Source organism: Corapipo altera, unplaced genomic scaffold (assembly GCF_003945725.1).
Source record: "Corapipo altera isolate COAL_440 unplaced genomic scaffold, ASM394572v1 268, whole genome shotgun sequence".
NCBI classification, from domain to species: Eukaryota; Metazoa; Chordata; class Aves; order Passeriformes; family Pipridae; genus Corapipo; species Corapipo altera.
This window is the reverse complement of record NW_020884901.1, coordinates 4,323,560-4,343,876: the sequence shown is the minus strand read 5'-3', so window position 1 is coordinate 4,343,876 and position 20,317 is coordinate 4,323,560. Positions and strand designations below refer to the sequence as shown.

Here is a 20,317-nt window from a genome sequence, read left to right as displayed (position 1 = left end):
CACACACACACACACACACACACACACACACACACACACACACACACTCATGTGTGTCATCGAGCTACCATCGCCTTAATCCTCTCGGTGCCCCAGTTGTGACCATGCTGAGAAATCAGTCACCAGTTCAGCCCAGCAGCAACAGCCTCGTGGGAGTGCAGGCTGGCAAGGAAACCCTCCATTCCCCCCAGTAAGTGCCTCCCACCTCTTCTCTTTGCTTGTCAGTGTATGAGCGACCGCAGCGGGTAAACACCCCAAAAACTACCACTGCAAAAACGACCACCACAACAACGCCCACCACCACCACCACCACCTCAACAACCACCACCACCACCACCACCACCACCACGCCCTTACCAGCCACCACCACCCAGCCAGGTGGGTGCCACGCTCGCTGCCTCACCTGGAGGCCGGGACTCTTCCCAGCTCCTCTTTTCAGCTGCTTCCCGTGGGACTGCTGTGTCGGTGGCCCTGGATATCTGCTCTGTAGGATGATGATAAAGAGACATGGATAAAAATCATCCTGACTCATTTCACATCTCCCAGCCTCCAGGCAGCTCTGCTTTGCTGTTGTCTCTATTCAGCTCCTGTCCAACATGAGCCAGGAGCAAGGTTTATGGTCCCTGTAAGCGGGGACAGCCACAGCAGGTCCACCTCAAAGCCAAGAGACAACCACCCCATGGGTTGCCATCCCACCTCACCAGCTGTCCCCTGTTACCATCAGGACAGCAAGAAGTAAAGCCAGGACTGGATGTGGGGGAACCATGGCTTTTCCCTTTTTTTCCTCTCAATTTTGTTGTTTTTTAAAAACGGAAGGTTTTCAAAATCCATCCCTCCTAGAGCCACTTGGCAATGCTGTCCTGCACAGGGCTGGCACAGCTGCAAGAGGTGCTCTCTTACAGCTCCACCACAAGGCAGGGCAGGAAGGCAAGGAAGATTTTACTGTCCCATAATAAAGTTAAACCACACATCTCTCTGGAAGGAGAGGGGAACTGCACCCCATCCTGCTCCATCCCTGACCTCCTGCCAACGTACCCCAGGCAGCTGCTGTACAATCAGCCAGGGAGCATGTGGGGCTGGAACTCACACACACGTGCCAGAAACATCCTTTCCTAATTTCCAAAATCACCCCGTGGAGGAAAACTTCTGTCCTTTCCCTGGGGGTTCCTCCTTCTCTCCCCCCGTGAACAAGGAGACGGCGTTTTCGCTTGTCTTTTGGAAATGAGCAGATAAAACTTAACAGCAGGACATTTTTTTTAAGCTTCTCATGGGGGAATTAGACACGCATTCCTCCCCTTGCCATGCTTTCAGGGCCTGATATTTCCCAGGAGGACGTTTTACACCCACAGTATGTTAGTAACAGTCTGTCTGGGGGAGCTGCCAGAAGCCAGTCAAAGGGATGAGGAAACTTGATTGCATGTTTATGCAAATACAGATATATTCATGGAAGTACCCTGCTTGGGGAGTTAATCAGGAAGCTGAGGGCTTAGGACCAACTTCCATGGAGTTGGAGTGACCCTGGAAACAAAGTGGAAGTCTCAGCTCTATTAAGAAGTGTTCCTCACCCACATCCATGCTGCACATGTGCAGGAGGAGCTTCATCCACCACCCCTGCCTGGAGCTCACACCATCAGCACGGCCCCAGCAGGAGCAGTGGTCACATCTCCATCCACACCAAATGCTTGGGGTCATTTGATTTTTATCCATGCTCTCCTGTAGCAACATTTTAGGGCTAATTTTTAGCTGTGTACATGTGGGTGATGTGCTTAGTGCCTCTCTTGTGTCTGACTTGCAGTGCCTTGTGTTGTACAACTGGCGTGGGCAGGACGCATCCGTGGGGCTGGGGGTGGTGGGGGAAAATCTCTCCTGCCACACTTCTCTGAGGGACCTGAAAGACATCATGCACCTTGGGGTTTATTCCTTCTCCAAACCTGCTTCCTGGCCAGAGAAAATGTTTTCCTCATGCTTTCATTAACTAAGGGCAAGGGACAAAATTAATAGATGGCAGCCCAGCTGACAGATCCCTGACAGATACAGTCAGGCCTGAGCTCCTTGTCCCTATCCAGATCCCCATCTGTGCTTCTGCACAGCCAGGTCCCACCACAGAGTGGTGACAGTCCCTGGAGGGGCTGTCCCACATAAGAAGGCAGCCAGGGCCACCCAGGAACTCAGGGACCTGCTCCTACCTGGACAACATGCTGGGTTTGATGACAAAAGTCCACCTGTGTTCTTGACCAGCAATAGGGAATCAAGACCCAGCTTAATTCTGATCTGCTTTTGGCCAGAGACGTTCCTCCTCCTCCCTGCAAAACATAAAGTACTTCTTTAAACACTGTGACATCCCCACAGGGTGCAGATCTAACTCACCTGGACCTCAAGGGAAACATCCTGTTAAAGAGGTGACCCCTCGAGCTCCTGGTAGGGCACACGTTTGCAGGAGATACAATAACCCCAAGCAGGGTCAGAATCCCAAAGTGAGACACCCTGTTGTCACCCCCTTTCTGACTTTTAGAAGCATTAAAATCCCTCCTTGCTTTAAAGCCACCTCAGTCAACCAGGCACTTAAAAAAGTCCTGTCAGAGCCCTGCCCCATCCCCGCGCCGCTTCACCCTCTAACTGACACACTGTCTTCTGCCCTCTGAATTTCTTCTTCCCACCATAAGCAAGCGTCATCAGACCAGCCTCTGAGTTTGCTGCCTCTGTGCCCGTGACAGAAACACAGAAAAAAGCAGGTATTTAAAGCCAGCCCGATGTGTTTTCCCCCTTCTCCTTCGTGCCTCCGCACACTAGTGGGTAGGAGCAAGGCAGAAAGCAACGCTGCACGTAGGCTTAGAGGAGTAGATTAGATTTGGGTTGTCTCTGGGTTGCATGGATCTGCTAGACATCTGCTTCCTTTGGCTGCTCGTGGTGTTTTCCGTGGTCAAGGTGGAGCTGTGGTCGTGTTTGGAGGATGCTTTTGTCACCTGCTGTGCGGTGAGAGGGGAGAGAAGAATGAGTTCATGGGCAAGGCCTGTGGTCTGAAGGCAGTCAAGGCTGCCAAAATGGGTAGAAGAAAGGGAAACTGCAGAGTTACCCTAAGGAGGATGAATTAAGTGCTATTCTCCTTTGCCTTCTGCGGTTCTGTTATTTCAAAACCTTCCTTGAAGCCTGTCAGATTCTTCCTTGCCATTTGTTACATTTTTTCCCGTGTTCAAAATAAGCAAAAAAATAAGCTTGCCCTCCTCTCTCTGGTTTGTGGCAGTTTCAGCAGTGCCAGTTCACCTCTGGGAAAAACAGAATGAACCTGAGCCCTACTTGATGGTTATGAGCTCCTGACAGCCTGGCTTTGTGGGGGTCCTGCAGAAAGGGGACCCCTGTTTATGTTTTGAGCAGGACTTTTTTGGGGCCTCCCACTACCCCCAGCACTGTTTGCCCCAATGGTTTTTGCTATATAGTGTGACTTCTTTGTTCAATTTATTCCACTTCTCCAGAAACCCACCAAGAACAGCGATTTCCATCAGAGCTGCCCATCGTTTCCCATTTGTACAACCTGGGTCTGGGGGCAAAATGTGCTTCTCCCCCTCCCAAAATGTAAAACTGTCCATTATGGCCCTGAGCTGCAAGGGAAAGGTTCTCAGGATAATGAGCATTAATAATTTTCCTGGCTCTGTAAATGTGATTGAGTGGAGGTGTATGTGAATGACTAAAAAGCAAAATGCCTCCAGGGCTGTTTTTTATTGTTACTCTAATTAAACCCTTGCCAATTTGCACCGGGCTTTTTTCATATTCTCTTTAACACCATATTAATATCAATTGGTTTCCACTTTCCAGCTGAAAAGGACAATGTCTATCACCTTCTCTTACAGCTCGTCATTAAAAAAATTATTTTTTTTTTTACTTTTTCATTTTGTATTGTTTATCATCCCCCTGACAAGGCTGGGAAATCACATTTTTCTCCTACTCGGGTTTGTCCTTTGAAACTTGGCAAGGATCAAGAGATTTTTTTTTATTTTTTTTTTTTCCTCCTCCTCCTTATGTTATCCAACTGGAGCTCGAAATTAATAATATGGTTTTTAAAATTTTTAGTCCTTGGTTTGTTTTCTAGCAAACCTGAAGATTGTTACCAATACTGAGGAGCTGGGGAGGGGGATGGAGCCAGTGGGGGTGAGGGTTTGCAGGGAAATCAAACAAGTGAGCTATAAATTTCTTGCTGGTTTAATTTCCCTGCAAACTGGCATTTTCTGAGGGAAGGCCTGGAAGTTGGGTTTAGGAACCAGGACTTGGTGCCTCTGTCCCAATACACCTGTGCTGTTTCTCAGTGCTGTTATTTCAAAGGGGTGCAGAGCAGGTGCTGATGCAAACACATGAGCAAACCCCTGTGTGTTGAGCTGAGCTGAGAACAGGCAGCTCAGCACATGCTGCCATCCTGCCCCTCCCAATCCAAGGGCTTCCCAGCCCCTCCAGAGCCTGAGGACACACTGGCCACCCTGTGCCAGCAGCAGTGCTGGCATCAAGCAGGTGCGAGAACCCGCATGGCACAGGGTTGGGGTGTTTGCTTTGGGGCTCTGGCTCCCCCTCGGGGTTCTGCAGGGCTGCTCGTGGGACACCAGCCCTCCCAGCACACCCAGTAACACAGATTTCCCCTCTGATCACTCCAAGACTACACCGACTTGTCGGCGGCTGCCCCGCTGCAGGTGGGCTCTCCCCCGGCCCAGGCTGGCCCAGGAGCAGAAGGTAGGAGCCACTCAGTGGCTGAGCTGGGTCCTCCCAGTGAGAACCAGCTCCTGGTGCTCCGAGAACACTTTAGTTTCCCGCTCTGAACCTCTGCTTTCCATGCCTCTCTCCTCCTCCACCTGGGAAAAAGCTCAGGGTTTGTCTGTGCCCTGCACGCAGCTGGGACTCTGGTGAGGCTGCTTTGAGCCTCGGGGTTTAGTCGTGTACATGAAAGATGAGGATGGTAAGTGGTAGAAGGGATTGTTCACAGCTTGCTGCTGGGGTGAACAGAGAGGATCATGGAAATCCTGTCATCTCCCGAGACCGGAGCCTGTTTGTAGAGCAGAATCACTCTGTAAATGGATAAGCCTGTGCTGTCTAGAGCATAGATGCCTTCTTGTTCTCCTGAGTGACTGCCTAAGGTGAGCTGCTCCTGGTGGGAACCTTGGGAGGTTTCACACTGGCTGTCAAGGCTGAAGCTTCTCCTCCTCAGGGTTCCCACCAGCACACACTTCAGCAGCTGCCCACTGGTGCTCAGCTCCCATTTCCCACCCAAGATCCTGTAGCTGCTCCTGCTGTAGACATGGGCATCACTTCCAGTGCAGAACACAGCACCCTGGGCCTGTCTCTGGCCTCACAGAGAGACAAACTGCATTTGGTGCAGTAACAGGGGATGGGGCCTCACCACAGCCATCAGGGCTGGGTGGTGCTGACAGTCTGTGCTGAACCAGGAGGGCTGTGCTGAGTCCTGACAGTGGTCTGCAGATTTGGCTTCTCTCCGTGCTTGGGCAATGTAAAGACCACATGCCAACACTCAGCCACCCAGCAGCTCCCACAGCCCCCCCTTAGGAACGCTTTCCCTGTCTCTCTTCACATTTAGAAATGCTAATTTTTGGGAGACTTTGTCTCTGGTTCCTGCTTCAGCACATCCTCAACCAGATACGGCTCCACTCACCCACCCTAGAGACCTGCCTAGAGCTTCCAGTGTCCCTTTGCCACCTTTGTAAGCACACAAGGGGGAGATCTGTGTTAAATCTGATGTTCTCTCTGATGCCACCTGTGATGACCCACCAAACACAGCAGCACTTGGACGCAAGCTGAAGCCCCCAGACCCTCCCAAGAACATGCGAGGTAAGGCTGTGCCCGTCCCCAGGGTCAGGACAGGACAGGTTTCTCCCTCAGTGCCACAGGCCAGGACAACCCACCTGTCCTCAACATGACCATCAAATAATCTAGTCTCCTTCTTGGAGGGTCCATCTCAGCTCAGTTCTGCTCCTCCAGCCCCACGGAGGTCTTTTTGGAGACATGTTTGGGGCTGGCAGAGCCCATGGGCTGCTTTGGGAAGGAGTTTTATGCCATGGCCAAAGTCAATTGGGCAAGGTTAATTGGGCTGATGGGCTGCTCTGGCCCATCAGGGCCAAGCCTTGTTAGCAGATCAGCCTGTTCCCAACAGCCCGTGGAGCCTCCTCAGAGCCATGGCCCCCTTCTCACTGAGGGCTGTTACTGTCAGGACGTGACTGACACAGGTGGTTGTAGCTGGCAGTGCCCACCCAGCGCCTCCCTGAGCCCCACAGCACTTGCAAGGGCTCGTGTTCCACAAATAAGCAGCCAGACCTGTTCCCAAACACCCTGTGGGACCTCAGTGCTGCTCCACCTTGCCCCTCACTGGGGTCACCAAAGCGCAAAACCCCCCAAGCACCAACCAAACCCCAGCAGCTCGATGGCCTTTACCCCCAGCGCTGGGTCATTCCATGTGGGATGGGAGTCTGACTGGCAGCACAGCCCCCAGGGAGCCCCATCCCGGCTGGGGCAGCCCCTTGTCCCGAGGAAACATCCCAGCCCAGCCGTACTGGGCTGGCCCTGGGAGCCCTCTGCCCACCACAGCGCTCAGGCGTGTTTTGTCCTCTGGCGTAGCGGCTCCGAAGAGCAAAGCAGGGCGCACAGCACACTCTGCAGGCAAGAGGCACGGCAAAAAAACAGGTACGTGCTGCTGGGGACGGGCCAGGCTGGGGCAGCACCTGCTCTGCGGGACCCTGTAGCACCCCCTGCCAGATCCCACCTCCGTAGCACTTTTCCTCCTCGCAGCTTTTTGGGTGCCAGTTGGCGTGACCGCCACCAGACCAAGTAGATGTTGTTTTTAAGCTTTTTAGACCTGTAGATCCTTATCCCAAAGAACCCAATCCACACCACTGAACGTGCATAAAGGGGGGGGGGGGGGGGTGGTGTGAGTAGTGAAGATGCGTGAGTAGCTCCTCCCAGCTCTGCATAGAGCCGTGCATGGAGTTTTTCATGTATCATACTTGGAGGAGGGGAGAAGAAGAAGAGGAATTTAGCAGCTCCCAGCTCCTGGTGCAGACATAGAGAGGGGTGTTCCTGGCTTGGCATTGTTCTCGTGGCAGAGCTGCTCGTGGTGTTAAGCAGTGAGAAAAAGCGTGTCTCTGATTTCTCTTAAGCGTCCTCAAAGAGCTCAAAACTCATCCGGCTCAAACCAAACTCTGGCCCAGTGGCTCCTATCGAATCATACAGAGGTAAGAGGAGGGAGGGTGGTGCTCCAGGGCTCCTTGTCTTCACTCAGGTGATGTGGTCCAAGAGACTCAGACATGGAGAGCATGGGGAGGGTCTGGCTATCCAAGTCGTGGTTAGCTGTCAGCTGCATGTAGGAGTGCATACCTAGACTGCAACAACACTTGGGAATTGCAGACACAATAATTTGAGCTGAAATTCTTTGGATATTGGTTGACGAGGCAGAAGTTGTTTCACAGCAGGTCAAGATTACAACAGACTGCCAGCTCCTCCTCAGGCAGCTGTGAACCAGGGGGAAACCTCTGCCCTGCTTCATCTTCCCTGGTCATCATCTCATTGAGACAAGTCTCCTTCTCCAGTTGCATGTGCATGGCAACCCACATCCTTCCATCCCATCCCATCCCATCCCTCTGCGATCCTTGAATGTTTAATGTTACTTGCCTGGAACAAAGTCCCAGCTCTGAGCTTTCCTCCTCCTCCTCTCCAGAGGCTGGGGAAGCTCAGACTTGGATGACACCATTTCTTCCCACATTATTCCCTGCCCATGCTGGCTGGGAACCTCCTGACCAGGACAGCTGGGACACAAGGGAACTAAGTCATCTCCTTTCCTCCTGCATTATCCTTTTAAACTCCCAGTAAGATCCAGGACCTGGATCTGACACCGCAAGGTTGTCACTGTCCCAGCTCATGGTAATAAAAAGCAAACACAAGAACCACATCATGCAATTCCTCTGGCTACAAATTCAGCCTGGCTGGTTGTGTTCTAACATGTGCCCACAGCAGAGAGAGGTCAGCCCTGGGGACAGGAACAACGCTTGGCCAAGTGACAGTGGCATCTCCCACCCCACCAGCAGCCTTCAGGCAGTGCTGTGCCAAGCAGCCCTGCTTCAAACCTTCACACACCTGTCCACCAGCTTTTGAATGACCCCACCCAAGCCACACTGCCTTGTACAGACTCATTTTAAACATTTAACCTGAGAGTCATCACCCTTCTCAAGCAGCATTGGCTTGGGAGACACAAGGGGTGTGCTGAGAAGGGACACAGAGGGAAAAGAGCCAGAGACAGCAAGGTTTTACCTGGACACACAGCAGCTTCAGGTCCATCTGAGCACCCTCTGCCAGCCCCATCCCATGGGCCAGTCCCCTCTGTGCCCAGCGAGGCAAAGCCTTCACCAGGGCTCTGCACCCCAGCTCAGCTCCTCATGGGTCCTGCAGCCTCCCCAGAGCCAAACCCAGCTCTGCTCATTAACAAGGCAGCTGTGTAATTAGCACCTGACTCCCCTCCACTGCCTGCTCCCACAATTATGCAGTTCCTGAAAGAATCATAGAATCAGCCAGGTAGGAAAGGACCTCTGAGATCATCAAGTCCAACCCTTGATCCATTACCACCGTGGTTACTAGACCATGGCACTAAGTGCCACATCCAGTCTCATCTTAGAAACCTCCAGGGATGGAGAATCCACCACTTCCCTGGGCAGCCCATTCAAGACATCGTGTCCTGGGATTGCCAGGGGCTGGCTCCACACCCCAAAGGGACAGAGACCCTCACCCTGCTCTGCTCTCTGAGCGATGACTTCCAGCCCCACTGCCCCCACGGTGGTGAAGAACAGCCACCACTGTGTGCACTCATCCTTCCCAGGCCATGACATTCCACCCGGGCAGGAGCATCCCCCAGCGTGGTTCCTCTCCTCCGCCCAGCGGGAGGGAGGGTGTGCCCAGCCCAGCTCCCCAGGTCTCCCGTCCTCTCCGCAGACTGTGAGTGCTACGGGCACTCCAACCGCTGCAGCTACATCGACTTTCTGAACGTGGTGACCTGCGTGAGCTGCAAGCACAACACGCGGGGGCAGCACTGCCAGCACTGCCGCCTGGGCTTCTACCGCAACAGCTCGGCCGAGCTGGACGACGAGAATGTCTGCATAGGTGAGTGTGCCAGCCCCGGGCAGGGCCGCCGGCGTGTGGGATGGCTCATCTGGGTCCTCACTCTGTGGGGTGGGCTTCGGTTCAACCCCTGGCTGGAGGATGGTGTGCCCACCTGCGTGTTCCGCGAGGATGGGGGTTATTACAGTCTGTGCAGCTTCCCAAGGAAGCTCTTCCCTGAAAACAAACCCCAGATAATATCGTAGAATCTCAGAATGGTTTGGGTTGGAAGGGATCTACCTTAAAGATCATTTCATTACAACCCCCTGCCATGGGCAGGGACACCTTCCACTAGCCCAGGTTGCTCCAAGCCCTGTCCAACCTGGCCTTGGACACTTCCAGGGATGGGGCAGCCACAGCTTCTCTGGGCAACCCGTGCCAGGGCCTCACCACCCTCACAGTAAAACAGTTGTTCCAACTGGATTCAGATGCATTGCTGAGCCGGGAGGGGCTCAGCTCCCAAGAGGAGTGGCCTTTGCACCCATGGCTGTTTGCACCATCAGGGTGTCTCAGGCCACCGTGTCCTTCCTTGGTCTATAATGTCTCTCCTGTAGCACATTGCTGGGCTTTTCCAAAGTCCCCAACGCCTCCATCAGGGAATGGGCATGCACAGAGGCCCCAGGCAGGGCAGGCTCTGACCAGAATGTCTCTGCCCAGAATGTAACTGCAACCAGATCGGCTCCATGCACGACCGCTGCAACGAGACCGGCTACTGTGAATGCAGGGAAGGCGCCACGGGGCCCAAGTGCGACGACTGCCTGCCCAACTACTACTGGAGACAGGGCTGCTTCCGTGAGTACTGGGGCTGGAGAGGCATGGGGACGTGTGGATGGGTCCAGGCAGGAGGGGGATCTTCAGCACTGCGATGCTCGGGGTGGAGGGTGACCAGATTCCAGCCATTCCTCCCAACTCCAAAACGACTTCGTAGCTTTGTCTGTGGAGTTTGCACCTCCCACTGTGTTCCTCTGGCCTTGGAAGTGCTCTAGCACTATGAGGGTTGGATAATTGAACAGCTAGGAGCTAAAATCTTCTAGCTCCTGCTGCAATCAAGGGGTTTAACACCCACACCCTTCCCTCCATCCCTCCCTCTCGCCTCGTAGCCAACGTCTGCGACGACGAGCTCCTGCTCTGCCAGAACGGCGGCACCTGCTACCAGAACCAGCGCTGCATCTGCCCCGTGGGCTTCAAGGGGGTGCTGTGCCAGCAGTCCAGGTGTGAAGTGGACAAGAAGGACTGTGATGGTGCCCCCGGTGTGGGCAGCAGCCTCGGCACTGTCGCCCTGGGGGTGCTGGCTCTGCAGCTGCGCGCCTGGGGGGACCTCTGACCCCGCAGGGCAAGGGGGCCCAGCCCAGGCACGTCGCCCGAGGGACCTGGGGAGCCCAAGGTAAAGTGGCTCTCCCCACCGTCTCCTCCGCCTTCCTTCACGCTAGGACTTGCACAACTTTGGGCCCACTTTCCCAGCAGAGGTACCCGCAGAGAACCCGGGGCTGGCTCCTGCCCAGCCGGGGTGGCCCAGCCCAGAGCCGACTGTGGAGCGTGGGAACTGCACCAGCCTGTGCCAGGGGCGTGGGCACGTCCTTCCCTCTGCACAGGGACTCTCCTTCCCTGCCCCACACAGGGCGAGCCGGGGCCGGGGCCGCCGGGGCCCTGCTGAAATAGTGCCGCGATCCAAGGGAGATTTTTTTTATTCTTACTTTCTTTACTTTGGTATAGGCTGGGGTGTTCTTTTTATTTTTCCTCCTCTTAGTGTCCTGTTTCGAAAGAGCCTGTCATGACAACTCCGGAGCCCCACGACACAACAGGCAGGGGAAGGGGAGGGAGGGAAGGGGGGACTCTGGTCCATCCCTGCTGCATAGACCCACATCCCACCATCGGCCTGGCCTGGCCACGCACATACTGTTGCCTACAACTCTAGTTGCTGCATTGATTTTGTATTTTCATTGCTGGGTTTTGTTTTCTTGCACTTATGGAGGACACAAGGGGCCACGAGGCCCGTGGTACGTGAGGAGTGCAGTGTCTTATCCACACATGTCCGAATAGTGTACGGTTCAAATACTTTTTTTGGTAGAGACTTATTTTTGTTTGGATTAAATGTTATAAAAGAACCACAACTTAAAGGGACATTTTGCCATGAGCATTTGATTCTGGTGTATTCTCCTCCAGTAAAGCAACTATTAATGGCTGCTCGATCACCACGTTTTCCTTTTTGTGTGCACAGTTAATTACAGGTAAAGACTTATTTTTTTGATTCATAATGTCCTCTTGTGTTTTCTGAGTCACTACCAAGGTGCACCACACGGTGAGGGAGAGGGGAGGGAGAGAGAGGTTGCCTCATCACTGAGAGCTGTTAATTATTTCTCCTAATTACTTTGCTGAACCTAGGTTAGACTACTAACTGTAGATGACGAACAAAGCCTGAGTGATGCATTAAGCACTGGTATTGTGTGGAAAGGCCATTTCCAAATGAGTCTGTGGCAGGAGAAGGCTGCTTCTCCAGGGGAACCTCAGCTGTCCCAGTCCCATTCCAGCTCCCCCTGCCTCCAGCTGGTGCTATGATGCACCTTTTGCAGACAATACTCTTCATTTTGAGTATCAGCCTAGAATTTCAGTATTGAGATCATAGTGAGTAGATAACTTATTTAAGGCTCACAAACATCTGAGGAGGCATTTGCAACCAAGTACATAAGCAAAGGCAGAAGAAACTAAAGACGAGAAATGATGTAACTCAGTCAGAACAATGGGAATGTCACAAACACAAGAGCTTTGGTGTTGTCATATCCAAAGATTTGGATTTCCTTGACAGGTGAGCAGCCCTTGGTCCCCATCCCAACTCCAGGATGCTCCCTGAGCCAGCCCAGGAGCTCCAAACAGTCCAGGCTTCAGCCTCCACTGTCACTTCAAAGAGTAACACAAATCTGGTGCACATTTGGAGCAGCATTTAACATCACAAAGACAGGACACAGGGCTTAGTTAATCCACCATAAAATAAAAGAGGGTTAAACTCCCCCTGCTGAGATTTGATCCTTGAGGAAGTGGGCTGGCCCCAGCAGTGCCTCCCTGTCTGTAACACTCTCTGTTGGTATCAACACTTGCTTTTCTTTGTACTTCCTCACTGCCACAGATTTAAATCATCATGTTACTGTTCTTACAAGTAATAGCAGAGTAAAGACCGTAACAAGATCAAGATCTCTAATGGCACTTCTGGAAGGTGAAGCAACATTCTCCTTTCCCTGTACTGGTGTTTTTCTCTAGAATATTAGATTAAGCATCAGAAAATTTACTGTTTCATAAAGCCATATCCCAGACAAGCTCTGCTCCCAGCAGATTCACATTTATTGCAATGCAAGCAGGAACGTGCCAAGCAGCAACACCAAATTCCTGCAGAAAATAACCTCAGAAGGGCACAACAAAGCTCAGAACAGCCCAGGAGTGAAGACTGCTGAAGGCAATAGACCCCTGCACTAGACCTTTTGAGATTTGGGGATTTTCTCTTGCTTGATTGGGTGTTGGCTGTTTGGCTCTGGGGTTTTAGAATCATAGAACAGTTTGAGTGGGAAGCGACCTTTTAAAGGTCACCTAGTTCAACTCCCCTACACTGAGCAGGGGCATCTTGGCATCTTCAGCTAGACATTTTTAAAATAAAGCATCACTAGCTTCCAAACTCAGCTGCAGAGATGGTACCACCTCCCTATGAGCCCTGAATACCAGTAAGATTCAGCCCTGGACCTGCTTTATAACCAAAGCCCAGTGGATGGTTCTGTGACTCCCATCAGAAGCAGAAGGTTGCAGCACAAACCCTCCTGCAGCTGTGCCACAGGACACCTGAAAAATGCTGGGGAACAAAACCACAAGCCCACCCTCCACACCAAGGGCACCATCCTTAGGCTCTTCCCAGTCATGCAGAAGCAAAACCCTCTGAATCAGTGACTGCAAAGAACAAACACATGTTTCACCCCACAGAAGAAATCAAATGGCCTAAAGGCCGTGAGCAGGGGGGAGTTTTGGATGTCCCTCCCATGGCTCTGCCTGCAGCACAGCTCAGACACAGAGCCAGCCCCACGTGTGGGACATCAGGACAGCATTTTACTTGTCCCAACATGCTGTAGAACTTGAAATCACATAACACAAACCACTGCAAGACAGAAAAGAAAACCTCTCACAGAAAAACTTACATTTGGTATTTAAGAAAATAATTTGAAGCTTCTGAAAGCTTCAGCACTGAAGATCCATTAACTGCAGACATCTGTTAGCACAGGGGTGTCTGCACAAAGAGAACTGAGCATTATTGAAATAAGACAGAGAAACCATCACAACAAGTACCCACAGATCCCAAAGTTCATCTTCTTTAAGATAGAAACATTTGTACATCAGTTAATGCTTCCAAATGGGAGAAGTTGTCCAATGAGCTTGGTGCTTTACTTGGAGAAAGGTTAACCAAAAGGTACTTCTCTTTCTGAGAAAAGCCACTTGCACTCTTTCAAGAGGCTCCATGTGCATGCTGTCACCAGCATTTGATTCCCTTGAAAAAGTTTTTAAGTTACACTTCTGTCTGCCAAAAAGTGACCTCTCCAAACAGCACAAGCAGAGCTTTTGATTTTTCTTGTTTACCTCAAATTTCCACTCTGATTTTAACTATTTAGAGCACCAGCAAATCTAAATAACCAAAAGCCCCAAGGCAACAAAAACCTCCCCGATGTAAAACGTTAAACCAAGAGTCCCTGGGAGCTGGAGACAGAAGGAGAGGAGGGGGGGAAGAATTCCATTGGCACTTCCCATGTATGTTATTTGGGTTTTCAAAGATGAGGGAGCAGACATCTCATCTGCAGGAGTGACTCCTAAGGACTCCTAAGAAGCCCTGCAGAGGCTGGAAGAGAGAACCAACACTTTAGTGGGAATAAAATTAACAGTCTCACCTCCCAGTTCTGCTCTGTAATTGGCTTTCATGAAAAGCCTCAAATGTAAATAAAATGAAGTATAAAGGAGGAGCTGAGTGTTCTCGCTCAGAACAGAGAACACAAGAGCAAGAGCAGAGCTGGGTTTTGAAGAGCTCTGTATCCCCCTCTCCTCAGCCCTGCTGGCAGGGAGCTGGAGTTTAGCCACAATCACATAGAAAATGGCTAAAAAAAAAAAAAAAATCACACCCTGATTTGAGATGCAGAGAAAAGCTTCAGACCCTCCTAAAGGCTCCTTTGGCATTTTGATTCCCTGCGTGTTGTAACAAGTTTCACTGCAGGGTGAAACGTGTGAGGAAAGCCTAAACCCACCCATTTTTCCTGGTCAGCAACAATGCCAGGCTCCAAAAGCTCCATCCTGACCCCATTCTGCATCAATTCGTGGATTAAAACAGAGAGGAAAGCTGATGGGATTCCTCTGTAGCAAAGGGAGTTCTTGCTTTATGCAACAGTGAAATCAGTGACGACACTGAACAGCTGCACCAGTGCAGCCTGTTGGGCCATAAAATAAGGTTTTCTCTATTTTCCCAAAAACAGATGTGATGTGCTCTCAAACCACCTTCACTTCCATCATGCTTTTCCTGGGAGTTGGTGGCAAATTAGCCAAGACCAGAGCAGACAGGTACATATGGTGAGGAGGTCTCGTGTCAGCGATATTGGATGTCCAAGGCTGCTTAGCTCACATTTATTTGCACTAAAGAATAAGGCATTGGGCTCCTTTCCAAGCAGCTTAAAAAGATAAGGAAGGAGACCTTTTATATTACTTGGGAATGGACCCGTTGTGGCAAGAGACTGTATTATATCATTAACATTATAAATTCCATTTACAATACAGCAGTCATTTCATCCATCATTTATTCATGCAGAAGGGAGAGGATGTCCTGCATTTTTAGGACAGTGGTTCTCCCTACCCACAGTATTGCTCCAACCACAGGGCTGTGAATGAACAGCCCAGCTCCAACTGCTGGATGATCCCAGGTTCTCCCTTCTCCACACAAAAGTGAACCCCAGCATCTCACCACACTTCAGTGGCTGCCAAAAACCAAAATCAGCTCTGAAATTACAGGTGTTCCATGTTATCTTTCAGATGCTGACTGAGAATGTTGTTTACCCCCAATCAGTAAGTTTGTTGTTCACCACAAGTTCTATCTTGCTCTGGAAGCTCTGTGCTTCCCCACATCAGAAGAGCAGGGGTGGGGGCTGTTCCCATTCCATGGGCTAGCACAGGGAAGAGGGGAAGTGCCTTTCCAGCCTGCACATCTCTCTCCCAGCTCCTGTGCCACCATCCATTAGACCAGTTGCTAATTAGCTACTGCACTCAGCTGCTCTAGGAGACAGCACTGTAAAAAACTCATTATCCCACCAGTCCTCCCAGCAGCAGAAGTGTGAATGTAGAGACTGGGAGGAAGGAGAGGCTGATGCCTCGTGTCCTCCCAGGAGCCTGACACAGCTCCTGTGATTGGCATTCACAACCCAGTGGCACCACCAGCTCTCAGCATCACTCAGACCCCCCAAAACCACCACAGCACGAGGCCAAAACCTCCCTCCTGCACTCCCCAAGCAGAGAATCCTCCTGCAAACTGCTGGTGTCCCACAGACAGCTGGTAAGGCAGCACCCCACTGCATGCACAGGGACACTGCCCAGAGAACAGTACCTGCTGGATGTCACCACTGCACACACCTGGTTTGCTCTCACACCTCTGTGACTGGGAGTAATGACATGGAAAACAGTTACAGCAAAGCTTAAAGGAAAAGGGAATAGCCACAGTTATACTCCACCTTTCCTGGAAAGCCTATTTTGTGTACAAAGAATAATTAAAAAAAAAAAAAAAGCCCCAAAATCCGCTGAACAAAACATAGTCCAACACTTACAAGAGACTTTCCCTTCTTCCTGATATCCAAGACCACAGAGGGAACCGGCTTGGAAGCAGCATGGAAGCCTCTGTATGAAAACCTGGATGCTGCTTCTTCCAAAGGGTTTTGGCACAACCTCCAATAAAGTGTTTTACATGAAGTTGTGTTGAATATGTTTCTTTACTGATTTTTTTTCCAACTTTTGACACTCAATAATCACTGAACAGCCTCCTCTAATGGCCACCAGTTCTGAGACATTACAAATGACTAAAGCAAGTCTGTGCTCACAGTTTTCACACACTGACTGCCCATCACTACTCAGCACTTTGTAACACACAGTGGAAACAGCAGAGAAGATATGAAAATTGTACCTGATCTGTTTGTGGCCCATTGCAGATTCGAATCAATGAGAAAAGTGCTTTGGATGGGATTTGTTTGGTTTTCCATGTTATGGGTATAAAACAAAAGGGAAAAAAAGTTAATTACAGCTACAAACCTACTCTGAGCGGTATGTGAAGAGGGAGGGTTGTTCTAAGAGCAACAACCCAAGCATTTTTTTATTAATAAATACATCATTAATGATACAGACTGATATGGCAGCAATAAGCCACTGCTGAAAGACTGACAACTTAAGTCAGATAAATCTTGGATTAAATCAGCAAAAAGATCTGAGCCACTGACCACACCTCAGAGATGACTTACGGAAAAACACAAGTGTTAGAGAGCACAATAAAAATGAAATATTAAAACAAAATTCCTTCCAGCATGGGGCAAGTATCTCTCTCAGCACACGTTCTGAAATGCAGATTGAGGAGAAAGAAAACTAGAAGACAAGTTTGAGAAACGTTCTTGTGACAAAAGTTGTATTTAATTACCAGCAAAGCATTTCCTCAATTTTATTTTGTTGCCAGCTTCACTTTATTTACATCAAGACAGTCCAAAGGGCTTCCCCAGCTGTGGGGTTCACAGAGCAGCAGCCTTTTAATGTGCTAAGTGCAAACAGCAGGCAGGGCAGCACAGCCCTGCCAACAAGAGCCAAGGGGGTTGAAAGATGGCAGGGTCTTTAAATATTCCTATTAACATAAAGGGAGATAACACACAGGGCAGGGAGCCTGTGATGTGGGAGTGACCGAAACGTCCGGTTCATTAAAGTCAGACTCACTCCAGCTGCCTTCCCTCCTCTCACAACAAGAGCCCCAGCAGCTGGAGAAGAGCACACACTGCTGACAAGAGGTGGTCAGGGCTCACTGAAGCCACTCAGATTGCAACAGAACGAGTAATTTAAGCCAGACAATGCACAGATGCTGCTCCCACCTCACAGGGATCTCAAGGATTCTCTTGTTACACTGAAATGCTCTGTCCTGCACAGCACAAGCTGGACAGTCACAGATGGCAACTAAAAGCCTCCCAACACACCCACAGTGCAGCTGCTGCCAGTAAAGCACCTTTGTTCCAGGCTGGGATGCATTAAAGGATGTTTTACTGGCAGTTACAGTGTGAACCAGCACCCAGTGGTTAGTGCTGTAAGTCCAGTTTCCCTTGACTGGATCCCATGGACCCATTCAGGGGAGGGTTAAAAGGGCAAAGCTGACACTGATCACTGAGTGCAGGACAGAAACTGGAACTAAAAATGATGGCAAAGAGAATTCTGGTGGCTCTTTTGCTTCAGCAAAGCCCCTGGCATGACACTGATTCAGTCAGTGAGCAAGGGACAGCAGGGCCCTGTCTGCTTCAGGCTGTACTTGAACACACACAGGGAGGTGGCCCAACACTCCCAGTGCACCCAGCTGGCACTGACACTACAACCACTCCTTTCCCAAGGTGCTGCACTCCCAGGTTGTCTCCATGCAAAATTCTGTGCAGGTGAAATGTTGCTCTTCCCCTCCCTGAGACAGACACATGGCTCCGGAAAAAGAAAAGTGATACTTCAGAGTGAGCCAAAGGAATTCTTAGTAGAAATAATTCCACTTTTATTGTGAGATGTTGTGATTAGAGGAAGGCTTCCTTACAAATAGCTGGGTTTTCCCCCCTCCCCTGTTAGTGGCTGTATATTCCTCATCAGCACAGTGGAAAGAATCCAGCAATAACACCTAGAAAGAACTACCTGCCCTTTTTATCCCTGTAGATCTCTAAAAAGCTCCACACAAAGAAACTCAGGTGTTATTACCAATAACTGTTAACTAAATCTTTGACCAAGATTCCACAGTGCTACTGATTATTCCTCACATGGACACACAAACAGACCTTGTGGGTTTTAATCTGCAGGTTGTGTTGCCACTGCAACAGGAAAGGGATTCCAACTGATGGAGCAGCAGCAAGAGCAAAACTCAAGGCACATCTGTATAAACGAAAACTCTTCTGTTCCTATAAAAACAGGCAATAAAATATACAAAATAAGTAGAATTCTCTCCATTCAACCAATGTACATCTGCCTCAGTCTTTCCTGAGACACTAGTGGAGCATGAGGAAGAACCACTGCTACCACATTTTCAACATTCACTTTTGCTATTAAATAAATTAGACTCATTAGTGCAAAGGGAAAAAGAAGTCTGGCTGTTTTTTTGATTTGGGGGTGGTTTTGTTTGGGGTGGTTTTTTTGCTTTGCTCTGGTTCTTCATAAAAAAATTACATCTCTAAGAAATTAGCATTTACACAAGGAAAAAAGAAGCTACATATTTGCCAAATTAAATCTTAAAATAATTCTGTATCCTGTACAAATATACATTGTTAAACATTTACAACCTTAGCTTCCTAGATGACAAAATTCACTGTTCTTCCAAGCAATTCAGCTGCCCAACTTCTCTTTTCCAAACCTCAAAGCTCCCACCTGTCAGGTACAAAGTCCCTTCACAACCAGGGACAGGATAGGAAAAAGATCTACTGAGAGTAGTGGTATCAACAGGAGGGAGTTCCAGGTGTGCTGAATAATTTAAAATACAGTCCCTGTTAGACAGAAATCTGGGAATACACTTTCCAGTGATGAACCAATAGTGAAGTCAATGAAAGATCTTTCTTCGCTTGGTAGTGCCTGATTCTGTGTTCTCTGGTGGTTCCTCTGATGGTCTCCTGGTTAAACCACGACAGTCCTTGTTCCCCTCACTGCTGTTGCTTTGACCTCCTTCACTGAGGGGTTTTGAACCACTTTTGGACACAGCCCCTCTCCTGTCACCCTCGTGCTGAGCTGTGTAAGGAGATGTGGAAAGCACATTGCACTGTCCTGTTGTTTGCTGGGCCTTCCCGAGGTTTTCTGTTCTGGAAATCTGATCCCTGGCAGCTGAGGATGCATTAAGGCCTTGCTGTGATGTGGATCCTGGATTGCTCTGGGCTGACCAACTGCCATCTTTCAAGGCCTGCTCCTTCCCTTTCATCTCAGTTCTACTGGCCAGCCTTGGGTCTCGTGGTTTCTCTGGATTGGCAGGGAGTGCTGCAGCCCCCACGGGTACTGGGGCACTGCCCCTCCTGAAATCTCCAGCAGGAGAACCCATGGATGCAGGGGCACTGCTCCTCCTGGAGTCTGTAGCTGGAGCTCCCATGGGAGCAGGGGCACTGCCCCTCCTGGAATCTGCAGCAGGAGTCCCCACAGGCACAGGGACATTGGCCCTCCTGGAATCTCCAGCAGGAGTCCCCATGGATGCAGGGGCACTGCCTCTCCTGGAATCTGTAGCTGGAGCCCCTGGAGGCTGTGGGGGCCCTCGGCTTCCTTGGGGCATTGCATGGCCAGGGCCAGCAGCAGCTTCCCGTGGGCTGCTCCCAGGATTTGTGAGCTCACCCCTCTTGCCACTGTTAGAACCAGCCTGCACCAGAGGAGCTGCCATTGTCCCTGCTTTGGCTGGGAGCTGCACTGCTGGCCTGAGCTTCAAAATCTTCAGAGCATCTTTCTTGTAGTTCTTCTCCGCTGTCCTGATAATGGCACCTCTTTTCTGAGCATCCTGAATCAAGTGATTCCAGTTTTTATCTTCCTTTAAAAAAAAAAAAAAAAAAATACAGTTATTAGCCAGAAATCAGCACAAAAGGACAGAGGTGTCAGAGGATAAACAACCCCTTTAACCAAGGTACCTGACACAACTGTCATGGAAACCACTGTTATGTTCCTTCTGGAATGGAAGAATCTTATGTTTCAGCTGCAAAACAGCTACAGACACTCTGGCTGCTGCAACACAGGGAAGGTACTTTGAACCAGCAGAAGCACCAAAAATGACAAATTCCCTATTTCCAGGGGTTTCTCTCACTGGCACGTGGCTTTATCGCCCTCTAATGGCAAACGGACACACCCCCACCCTCGGGAAAGAGCAACCAAGGGCTAAGACACAAAGTTTATTCTCTTCCCAGGAGAAGTCTTGAGGATGGGTTTGAGTTCCCAGCCCTGCCTCGAGAGTGGA

The 20,317-nt window shown here is 50.3% G+C and overlaps 2 protein-coding genes across 7 annotated transcripts in view; one reads left to right on the top strand and one right to left on the bottom strand.

Moving 5' to 3' along the window:
* Positions 1 to 11,387, top strand: part of NTNG2 (netrin G2) — a 49,242-nt gene extending 37,855 nt beyond the window's left edge. Inside the window, exons 6-8 of one of the 5 annotated variants that reach the window (XR_003528728.1) lie at positions 226 to 2,732; positions 4,639 to 4,713; positions 5,776 to 6,426. Coding sequence is in view for 2 of the 5 variants with exons in the window: in XM_027650206.1 (XP_027506007.1) it covers positions 8,968 to 9,135; positions 9,790 to 9,924; positions 10,233 to 10,456 (527 nt within the window). In the remaining 3 variants the exon portion in view is untranslated. Of the gene's footprint in view, positions 1 to 225; positions 6,427 to 8,967; positions 9,136 to 9,789; positions 9,925 to 10,232 lie in introns of those variants that run through there. The other 4 variants (XM_027650206.1, XR_003528726.1, XR_003528727.1 and 1 more) reach the window with 4 other exon arrangements.
* A 5,400-nt stretch (positions 11,388 to 16,787) lies between these two features.
* Positions 16,788 to 20,317, bottom strand: part of SETX (senataxin) — a 28,252-nt gene continuing 24,722 nt past the window's right edge. For both annotated transcript variants that reach the window (XM_027650006.1, XM_027650007.1), the window contains exon 26: positions 16,788 to 19,897. In XM_027650006.1, the coding sequence (XP_027505807.1) occupies positions 18,935 to 19,897 (963 nt within the window). In that variant the 3' untranslated portion in view covers positions 16,788 to 18,934. The remainder of the gene's footprint in view (positions 19,898 to 20,317) is intronic.